Below are 10,883 nucleotides of genomic sequence, written 5' to 3'. Positions count from 1 at the left end.
AAGCAGCTGGAAATATATTTATATACCGAAAAGAAAAATAAAGAAAACTTCCAACGTTCCTGTAGCTTTGAAACGTTGAGAGGTCACGCTATCATCAGGGAGTCAGCCTTAGAAGGGGGAGAGCTTTTATTTGTGCATCTTGCATCTTTTATAGAAAGAAACAATAGCCGGCTTTCTCGGCTTGGGGCTCTTGGCGCCGCCCAGTGGAGGGAAGCGCCTTTGCACTCCACTCCCGTCATTGGCATTGTCATCAAGCGGACACTTAAAAACCCTCAAAATTAATATGATAGGAAGAAACACCAGTTCCAAATTCACCGTAATCTATAGGTGCATTTCTTCGAAGTTCAACTTGATGCTCCAGTTTGAACACAATCCCAAATCTCGCTTGTCGAAGTGAACGAAGGAGGATATATGTATTAAGGAACAAAACTTGTTAAAATACATGAATATTTGAAGCATTATTTGTAGTGGGGAGGGAGTACCTTAAGTGGTAATCAGAACTGATGTGTCCTTCAAAGCAGAAAGAAAAGTTTGTTCTCTATTATCCACATTTGCCAAATAACTGTTTTCTGCGCAGGAATTCCAAAATCTTCCAAAAATTAAGGTATTTTCTTTCTTCACTCGTCTTTTTTTTTTTTTTTAAGGAAATGAAGGCCCAAAAGTGGAAGATCATTTTCAAACTTATGTCGCTTTATTTGTATCTTATAATCAGTGGTAAAATCTGAGATTAAATCCAGTTAATGCATTTCTTTTCCTCTCTATGGGAATTGAAAATGTGATCAGTCGACACCCCGTCCTATTTCTGAATTTATATTTTTTAATGACAAGTTAATTATGTTTGCTCTGCTAGAAAGTATATGACTTCTTGGGCGTATAGATTGTATACATTCTCGGAAAGAAAAATAAATGGCAAAAGAGGTCTGGAGAAAAAAAGAACTGAGAAAAGTTAATAAACAAAAGCCTAGCTCTGAAGAATTTGTTTTTCATTGAGTTTGCGATCTGGTGTTTGAGTCCTTCTTTTGGATATTTAGGCCACCACTAGCATTTCCTCTCTAGGACGGACCCAAAGAGAGGAGCCTTGATAAAAGTCAAGGTTGTATTTTCCCCTCATAATTATGTGGTCGAAAGCTGATCTCCTAACATCCCACCCAAAGAAATCTTGTGTGATCTTAATCTTTTCTTTAGAAAACAGGATCTGAGACATTCACAAGGTGGGGCCTACCGGGTTTCCGTTTTCTTTGCTTTAGAGTTTTCATAAAAGGAACACTGCTCTTCTCCTAAAACTTCCACTTTCCTTTCTCCCTTTCTTTTTAGATTCCATTTTATCATAGGGTCATATTTTTTTTTTATCTCCCCTGCTAATGTTGTGACTTATTCCAAGCAAAAAAATCCTGTTCAACTGCCCAACACAAGCTGTGCGATCAGCCTTTTGAGCTCTTGAGTCATTTTAGGCGTCGGAACCAAACAAAAACAGGCTTCAATAAATTATTTATCAAGGTCGAAAATAACTGATTTGTGCGATGCTGTGAGTCCTGGATCTTAAATTCGTTTTCTCCCCTTCCCCACTTCCCACCCAGAATGGTCAGCGAGGTAAGCGCGGGTGGAACCCCAGGTTTGGGAGGAAACGCACTGCATTTGGGGAGTGGTAGGTGATGTCAGAATGAGAGGGACCCTAATTGATATTTGCAGGGGGAATACTGTGTGGCATACACCTGTAGTGGGGGCGGCCCCAGCGCCCTTCCTGCAGAAGCCCACCGTGCCAGGGGGGCGCGAGGGTGCCGGCTCCCCGGCCTTAGGGGTGGGACGCCTCGGCCTTCTCTAAGACAGATGCCCGGGCTAGTCCCGGGCCGGTGGTTCCGAAACACCCGCCGGCTGGCAGGCCGAGGCCCGGTTGGCAGGCTCCCAGGAGGGTCCGGCCGCTGAGCAGTTGGCGCTCCGAAGGCGGCCGAGGCAAGCCCTCTCCAGGCAGCAGCCAGGCCCCCGCGCGCTCCCCAGGGGCTCCCCGCGCGCCCTCCCGCCCGCTCGGGCCTTGGCCTGCGGCTCGCCCCGCGTCCCCGCCTCGGCGCACCGAAGCCGGCTCCTCCGCCAAACTCCCCTCGCCTGATGAGAAAAGCGGGAGCCGCCCGGATCTACACCTCCTCGCCTCGGTCTCTCCTCCTTGCAGTTCTCCTCGGAGACAGCCCCGTAGACAAACGGCACAACGATAGGAAACCGCTCAACACAGCGCTGAAATAGGGCTGTTTCTGGGTCAAGCCCTCGGCGATCCCTAGGAAAGCGCTGGAAGGTGCCCCTCCCACCTCCCACCTGCCTCCTCCCGGGCCCGGGGCTCACACGGATGCAGTTCCGACAGAAAGGCAGACTCTTGTCCCAGGAGGTCCTTCTTGCCCCCCCGACACCACCCGGTCCCCCGTCCTCAACGGGGAGCAATCGGTTCCCCAGAAAGGGCCCTTCAGAACTGCAGCTAAACCCCAGACGTCGGCCCGGCCCTCAGAGACCTGGAAGGCCATTTTCTACCATCATTCTGCACCTAGTCACGGAAGCGATGCCAGCCACGCAGATTCATAGGGTTCTTAAAATGGTAATTTGGAGTAAAATGTAACTCAAAGAACTTTGAATCATTCATTAGCACCTTATAATTACTCTGCTAATTAGGTTGACACGGCACTTAATCAGGAGTAATACGCCGTCTTGTCACTGGCACTTCCCATTACTCTGACATTCAGCAAGAGACAGGTTGGAGACGTCCTAGAGAAAATAATGTAAGTTGATACCCTCCGACGAGGCGTCACAGTCATGCCACGCTCCAGGTCCCAAGTGGATCCACAGTGACTGTTTCCTTTCCAAATGTGCGGCCGGATTTGGGGGGTGGGGAGGGGAGAGAGAGAGGGGGAGAGAGAGAGAGAGAGGGAGAGAGGGACGGAGACAGAGAGAGGGAGAGGGAGGGAGAGGGAGGGAGAGGGAGGGAGGGAGGACTGGCTGGTGTCGAGGCGCAGTGCGCGCTGCGGCCCCGCCACCGGGGGTCCCGAGCCCCGCGCCCGCCCGACGGCGCCGCGCACCACCGCCGCCCTCGCCGCTGGAGAAGGCCTCGGGGCATCGGTTACCCCGCTCGGGAGAACGTGCGCGGCCAGGCATTTCTCGCAGCCCGGGCCCTGACTGGGGACCCGACTGCGTCGGCGGCTTTGAGCCGCAGGCCCCTTCCCCCCACCGCGCTTCCCGAGGGGGCCGGGTGGATGCGCTCAGGGCCCCGCCGCCTGGGCTCTTTGGGGGAGAAACCCGAGCTGGGGGTCCGCGCCCCCTCCCCGAGGTCCGGCTGCTGGAGTTGCACTCTTTCCCGCGGACTCCTTCAGGGATCCCCTTCCCGCGCCCTCCGCGTCCTTGGCCCGTGCGAGCGCGCGTCCGGGGCTGCTGCGAGGGCGGCGGCGCTGGAGTCTCCAGGTAGGCCCGCACGCCCCTCTCCCTTCCTGCCGCCCCCCCCCCCCCCCCCGCCGGCGGCTTTAAGAAAGCGGACACACCTTTGCTTGGGGGATGTTTCGTTTTTAATCCCGCCCGGCGGCCCCCCCAGTCCACCTCTGCTCGCCGCGCCCCTCTGCCTGCCCTCCCGCGTGATTGTGGACACCGGCGTCACCCGAGGACTAGGTGTTCGGCTTTGGGCTGCGCGCGGCGGGTCGAGCAGGTTCTCAAAAGAGCAGCGGGGCCCGGGCCGCGCTCGCTGACGGGCTCGCGACTCGCGCGCCCATTGGCTCCCGGCACGTCGGCGTCGCTCGCTCGCGCGGGCGCGGCCAATGGGAGCGCGGGGCCCGGCGCGCGGCCTCGGTGGCGGGGGCGCGGGCCCCGCGCGGCGCGGCGAGCGGCGGGCGGCGAGCGGCGGCAGTGGCCGTGACGTCACGCGAGGGGGTCGGCGCCGCCCGCTCCAGCCGGATTACAAGCGAACGCGCCCGGCGGCGGCCGGAGTCGCTCGGCGCCGCGTCTCCGCCGCCTCCTCCGCCTGCGCCCGCTGCTCCTCGTCCTCCTCTTCCTCTCCGTGTCGCGCCGCCGCGGCCGCCGCGGCCGCCGTCTGCTCCACAACTTTGCGAGAAAGTTCAGAAACTCGGCTCCGGGGCGGCCCGAGTGGCGCGCGGCAGCCGCCGCGGGGAGCGGCCCGGGAGCTCCGAGGGCGCGCGACCGCCCGGGCCCCGCGGGCGCGACACCTGCCGGGTCCGCCGCCGCCGCTGCCGCCCGGTGCCAGGCTGTGGGCAGACCCAGGCGGCGGCGGCGGCGGCGGCGGGGTCGCCTCCCGCAGCCGGCGTCCTCGCCCGGGCCCCCCGCGCCGCCCCCGCCGCCCCACGTGCGCGGCCGTTCCTGGAGCGCAGGCTCCGCCGTCCGCCCGCAACAATTTTTGTAACTTTCCCCCCTCTTTCTCCCTTTCCCACCCCCCCTTCTCCCCACCCCTACTTTATGAATAAGGAAAACAAAAAAGTGTCCAAAGTGTCCACCGATTGCCACTTCCCGGTTATCCTTCCTTCCCTCCCCGCCCCGCTTTTCTTTTCCTTTTTCCTTTCTTTTTCTTTCTTTCTTTCTTTCTTTTTTTGGAAGCCGCGACAACCTTGTTGAGTGTTTATCTTGTTTTACGATCGATAGCTTCCTCGGCTCGGTCGGGGCGGCTGCTGAGCGGCGGAGCGGCGCGGACCTCATGTAGAAATGACAACAATGGAAGGGGCCAGCGGGTCGAGTTTTGGAATAGACACGATCTTGTCCAGTGCCAGTTCGGGCAGCCCCGGCATGATGAACGGAGATTTCCGCCCGCTCGGCGAGGCCAGGACCGCGGATTTTAGGAGTCAGGCCACTCCGTCCCCCTGCTCGGAGATTGATACCGTAGGAACGGCGCCTTCTTCTCCCATCTCGGTCACCATGGAGCCCCCGGAGCCGCACCTGGTGGCGGAAGGGCCCCCGCACCACCACCACCTGCACCACGGCCAGCCGCCGCCGCCCGCCGCGGCCCCCGCGCAAAGTTTGCAGCCTTCCCCGCAGCAGCAGCCGCCGCCCCAGCAGCCGCCGCCGCCGCCGCCGCCCCAGCAGCCGCCGCCGCCGCCACCCGCCCAGCAGCTGGGCTCGGCCGCCTCGGCCCCCAGGACTTCCACCTCTTCTTTTTTAATTAAGGACATCTTGGGCGACAGCAAACCCCTGGCGGCGTGTGCGCCCTACAGCACCAGCGTGTCCTCGCCCCACCACACCCCGAAGCAGGAGAGCAACGCCGCGCACGAGAGCTTCAGGCCGAAGCTCGAGCAGGAGGACGGCAAGACCAAGCTCGACAAGCGGGAAGACGCGCAGAGCGACCTCAAATGCCACGGTGAGTCGGCCGCCCGCGCCATCCGGCCGCCTCCCGTCGTCGGGTTCCCGGCGGCCCCGGTCACGCTCGCGCCAGTCTCCGCTGCGGAGTTAGGCCGGGAGCCCCGGGCGCGGGCGCACCCCCGGGGAAGAGCAAGCGGGGGCGGGCGGGCCTGGGGCGCGGCGAGGACCGGTCCCGAGTCCGGCTTATTGTTACCTCGGCCACCTCCCCACCTGCACCGCCATCCTGCCCCTTTCTTTGTTTTACTTAATTTTAATTTATTAGGAATAGGGCGGAGGCGGAGGGGACCCGACGGCGATACTTTCGTTGATAAAAGGGAAGGGCTGGAGATTTTTCTAGCTGAGACCCGGGGGGTGGGGGGGGTGGGAATGAGGGGAGGTGGGGGAGAGAAGCGGGCTCCGCCAGCGTGGTGTCTAGGGGTGTGTTCACAACGTGGCGTTTATTCTTTAATGCAAATTATTTCAGTCCCCCCACCCCCCCTCCCACCCCACCACACACACCGCTTATTCCAACACCATCACAGGAATTATCAGATTTAATGAGGGGAAAAAATGGCGAGTTGATTAACAAAGCAACTTTTTAAAAATTAGGTTGTGATTCATATAGGAAGGCCCGATAGTAAAAATTTACCATCGGTCTTTCGGTTTTTAAAACACCCTTCTTAGTCCACTCCACGGCCCCAGCTGAATATCTGTGTTTCAGCAAGATTTTGTCTCCCTGCGAGTAACTGGGAAATAGCACTTATGAGAAAGTACGATTCTATGGAATTGGGTTTATTTATTTTTGGAAAATCGGAAGATAGCAGGAGAAACTGTGCTTCAGCTCCCTTTTTCCATTTTCCCCTCAGACGATTTCATAACGAAGTGTTCTGGTCTGTGCACGATAAAAGAGTTTTGACATACCAGGAGAATTCCTTGTTTTCCTTTACTCAGAAGTTTATTACTGTGATTAGTATTAACCTTTGCCATCTCTGGGAAAGATGTGTGCTCACTATCTGGAAGGTAGGATGTTGGCTCCTCATTTTACTATTATAACATTAGCATAATAGTGCCCAAAACAGATGTACAGTCTGGTCTGGCGATTTTTTGTGCACCAACCTCCCCAGTGGGTCAATTAGAGAGATTATTGTTCTTCCTGCAGGGAAGATCAAGGAGCGCAGCAAAAACGGGTACAAACAGAGAGGGATTGACATATCGATTTCCCAGCATTTCAGTAAAAAACCAAAGTTGACAAATAGAATCCGGAAATCTCTGGGCTGTCACCTGGATGGGCTCAGTGATTTTGAGCTCTACTTGGTGTCTGGGTGACATATTCCTTCTGAAGCTTTAAAAGACTTGACGCGAGCAACTGCAGGGAACTTGATTTCAACATTTCCCAAGTGCATCTGAAAAGGGAAAACAAACGCCTGTAACTTTTAGTAAACAGAAAAAGTGAAGTGAAAAAGGTGCCCCCTCCTCAAAAATAAAACAAAACAAAAAGCCCAGAGTAGAAAGATTTTTGGGAAAGTACCAAGCAGAAAAAAAAAAAAAAAGAAAAAAAGAAATCCTAGTGAAAACAGTAAAGGAATGGGACGGGATTCCCCCCCAACCCTGTGAAGCAAACAGTAACAAAAGAACCCTATATTGTAAAATATTTTTTTTCTTTTTAACTTCCAAAGATGAAAAAGATCGGACAACCTTTTAGAACCCTTTTAGGAGCTCTGCACGAAGTTCCAGACTCCTAGGCCAAAAATTGGTCCTCTTCCTCCATATTGGCTAAGGTCCAAGTATGTGTGTGATGAGGGTAGCGGAGTATCGTCCCCCGAGACCAGCAGCTTGCTCGGGAACGTGGAAGTGTGTGCCAGGAGGACACGCCACCCTTCCTATTCCAGACTACCTTACCGCTGTGCGTTTCTACCATAGGAACAAAGGAGGAGGGAGACCGGGAGATTACAAGTAGCCGAGAGAGTCCCCCTGTGAGAGCCAAAAAGCCTCGCAAAGCCAGGACAGCTTTCTCCGATCACCAACTCAATCAGCTGGAGCGTAGCTTTGAGCGGCAGAAGTATCTGAGTGTGCAGGACCGCATGGACCTTGCAGCTGCGCTCAACCTCACGGACACCCAAGTCAAGACTTGGTACCAGAACCGAAGGTAAGAGATTCTGTGTGGGGGGAGCAAAGGCATCTGGCCTTCAGGTCATGACCACTGAGCCAATCTTCTTTCCTACTGGCCCCGAGACTTCAGGGACTCAGAGGCATCAGAGTGGGCCCCTGGGGGCTTTCCCGCTGGAGCAGGGATTAACCACACCCCCAAGGTGAGAGGGACTGATAGGCAGCTGGAGTCTGGAACATTTTGCACTTCTGAAGGTTCTTAGCATATGCTACTTTCCCTCTCAAACCGGAGTGGCTGGAATTTACCCCCTACCCCCCTCCCACTTTGCCCCCCAAATCGATCAAGCCACACCTTCTCAAATTGAGACATCTGTGCAGCTGACACTCCAGGGTCGTAGAGCCTGTGCCAGTGCGTCCTTTGGGCCTGCCCCGGCTGGTTCCGAATGTCTACAGCTGGCCAGACAGCCTGGCTATTTTGATCCAGGAGGAGCTGTCCCACTAACCTCAGTTTAAGTGTCCTTGCCTTGGCTGAGGATGCCAGTCAGCCAGTCATCCAGGCTGAGGGTCTGTCCCCTATATTTGTCACCTCAGAGCCTGCCAGGAACCGCTGCCTACATTGAAAGGAAATTCGGGAAGGGGCTGGCGCACTTGGCAGGCCCCTGAACTATAGAGCGGACCCAGGCAACCAGAGGCCGAAGTTGTGTTGTGTTTCCAAGCCTGGCAGTAGATACCCTTGTCTCAATTTTTTTTCCTCCCCCTCCTTTTCTCTCATTTGTCTTCTAATCGTCCATAAGTGCGGTTGGAAATGCCCATCCAGTTGTCATCTTTACCATAATTTTCTGTCTCATTACATACGGTTTCAGCCACCCTAATTCTGTCGGAAAACATTAGTGTCATTTGTAGCCAATTTAAAATGGGCGACATGTTTATTAATTTGGCTGAAGCTGCCGGGTACGGACGGCCCACCAGCCCTCAGTTCCTTCATGGGGCGTTTGAGCAAAGGCCTGCTCGCCTCTTCTTCCTAGCGGGGTACCGTGGGGAAGGGAGGAGACGCAGAAAACCTGATGGCAGGTTTGAATTGTGACTCTTTCCCAAAGGAGAAAATACCTTGAGATGCAGTTTTCCCCTCCTGAAACGGCCCGAGGCGCTGTCACCCTGGGAGAGCCCTCCCTCAGACGAAGTCCATTTTGAAACCTTGGTGCCTTCCTTGTCTCCAACCCCCTGCCCGCCGCAAGGCCCCGTCAGGATGAGGAGAGAGACATGCCTCCACAGTGCTGGGGACTGAGAGGGACAGGGTCGGAGGCCCAGGAGTCTCTGTGTCCCTTTGTTTATGGTTTCTTCTCCCTCGGCCAGGAGGAGAGGGGGAGGGGCAGGGAGTGGACACTCGGGATTGTGGGGGCCACTTGGGGAAAGGCCTTAGGGGAGGGGGGAGAGGACCGCCTGTAGAAAGACTGGTCTCTCGGTTGGCCTTCAGGAAAGTTCCAGGAAGTGGCCCAATTATAAGGGGGCGACAGCAGAGCCCAGGGTCAGGAAGAGGCAGCAAAGCTCATAGAATTTTACTTGCAAGCGTCTCAGACGTTAAGGGTAGAATTTATGAAATTGATTTGAATTTGGGTCATTCTGTGAGAAAGAGGGTGGGGAGGGGGCCTGGGAGATGTGGTTCATTCCCGGGCCTCAGAGCTCTCCAAGTCTTCCTGTCCCCCGGAAAGTGAAAGAGAAGCCAGGAGAGGGCGAGAGCAGGGGCCTCGGTGCGTGGACCGGGCCCACAGCCGCAGGGTGCGTGCACACCCGCTTTTTTGCAGGACCAAGTGGAAGCGGCAGACCGCGGTGGGCCTGGAGCTGCTGGCCGAGGCGGGGAACTACTCGGCGCTGCAGAGGATGTTTCCGTCGCCTTATTTCTACCACCCAAGCCTGCTGGGCAGCATGGACAGCACTACGGCCGCCGCGGCTGCCGCAGCCATGTACAGCAGCATGTACCGGACTCCTCCCGCGCCCCATCCCCAGCTGCAGCGGCCCCTGGTCCCCCGCGTGCTCATCCACGGCCTGGGGCCCGGGGGCCAGCCGGCCCTCAATCCCTTGTCCAACCCCATCCCAGGCACCCCGCACCCCCGGTGAAGAACGAACCACTGGCAGCGCTGCAGTCCCTTCCCCGAGTCCCCTCCCTGACCGGACAGCTGCCCCTCCTCTCCCGGCTCCAGGCTGCGGGGCCTCTCTCGGGAGTGACCCCCGGGAAGCAGAGAAGTCAGAGAAGATGCCGCTCAGCAATGGGGGGGGGCCCCCAAAGAGGAGCCAGCCCTCCGCTCTCTATCTCCCCACCCCCAGAAACAGGGCTGGAAAGCTCCCCACAGCAGTGTGACTGGCGAAAACGCTGACCCCACACAAAGTGCGACCAGTAAGTGAAAACATCAACAAAAACAAAACCTCAAGTTCTTTTTAGAAATGACTTTAGGGACAAGCAGGAGGGAGGGAGGGGGGAGGGGCAAGGAGGGAGGAATGAAGGGCACGGAGAGGAAGCCGTAGAGGCGGAGAGCATTGTAGATGGACAGACAGCCTCAGATTCCGAGGCACCGGGCGTTGCTGTGGACATTCCGTCTGCCCCAGAGAAAAGAGGAGGGTAACTGAGAACTTTGCACTGATTTCTCATGACCTTTTTTCTTTTGGAAAAGTGGCATGCTCCATAATATTAAAAAAAAATGTACATTTGAAAGACTGAGTGATAAGTGATATATCATATTTATTATATGTTGTCCAAAAAAGAGTCACTTATATACGTTAGTAAAACATGATTTTTCTTTTCATGTCTTTTTGATTCAGTAAAATAAATGCTTAGACAAAAATATAGATTTTTTTGTGATTGAAAATTACAAAAAATAAAGTTTATCTTTTTTTAACAAGCGATGAAATTCAAGGGAGCTGATTTTACTAAAGCAGAATGTCCTATGATGAAATGCCTGACTTGGTTTAGGGGGAAAAAAAATCCCTCCCATAATATTAGGAATTTACAAGATCTGTAAAGACTTTGGGTTGACTTATATAAAAACAGCTCCAGTTTTCATGCTGGCCTCTTCCGAGCCGTTATTTGATGTGTGAATTCCTTTCTTTTTAAGTGGATGATTTCAGAGCAGCCTGCAAGGCCAGGGGGGGAAATGTCTCTGCTCTAGGCTGTTGGTGCTGGCTAAATGGGCGGCCAACTTTCCCCGCTCCCGGCTTGCCTGGCAGCCCCAGCTAAACTGGGTCTGTCTGCCCCTCCTCCTCCTAGCGCTCTTCCCCGGGGCAGTGAGGGTCCCCAGCGCCGGGCAGCGGGCGGGTGGACGCTCCTCGGGCCTCGCAGCTGTTCTGCAGCCCGCAGCCCGGCGCCCACGCGGCGGGACAGCCTGCGAGCGGGCGGCTGCAGGGAGCGCAATTAGGACGCCCGGGGGACTCGACGAGGGCCGGCTAACGAACCCTCATCGCGTCTTTAATCCTTGCCT

General features: G+C 55.6%; 1 protein-coding gene across 1 annotated transcript; it reads left to right on the top strand.

The window, feature by feature from the left end:
- The first annotated feature begins 4,390 nt into the window (after positions 1-4,390).
- Positions 4,391-10,250, top strand: BARHL2 (BarH like homeobox 2). The gene is made up of 3 exons (XM_077905362.1): positions 4,391-5,326; positions 7,228-7,453; positions 9,216-10,250. The coding sequence occupies exons 1-3, from the start codon at positions 4,678-4,680 to the stop codon at positions 9,526-9,528; spliced, it is 1,188 nt and encodes a 395-aa protein (XP_077761488.1). The 5' UTR covers positions 4,391-4,677; the 3' UTR covers positions 9,529-10,250.
- The last annotated feature ends 633 nt before the right edge of the window (positions 10,251-10,883 follow it).

Source organism: Canis aureus, chromosome 8 (genome assembly GCF_053574225.1).
Source record: "Canis aureus isolate CA01 chromosome 8, VMU_Caureus_v.1.0, whole genome shotgun sequence".
Classification (NCBI taxonomy): domain Eukaryota; kingdom Metazoa; phylum Chordata; class Mammalia; order Carnivora; family Canidae; genus Canis; species Canis aureus.
The sequence above is the reverse complement of the archived record's forward strand: the minus strand, read 5'-3'. Positions and strand labels throughout refer to the sequence as shown.

Coding starts and splice junctions, on each gene's coding strand:
- BARHL2 (XM_077905362.1), top strand. CDS start 4,678: ATGACAACAATGGAAGGGGCCAGCGGGTCGAGTTTTGGAATAGACACG. Junction 5,327..7,227: donor GAGCGACCTCAAATGCCACG/GTGAGTCGGCCG, acceptor TTTCTACCATAG/GAACAAAGGAGGAGGGAGAC. Junction 7,454..9,215: donor ACTTGGTACCAGAACCGAAG/GTAAGAGATTCT, acceptor GCTTTTTTGCAG/GACCAAGTGGAAGCGGCAGA.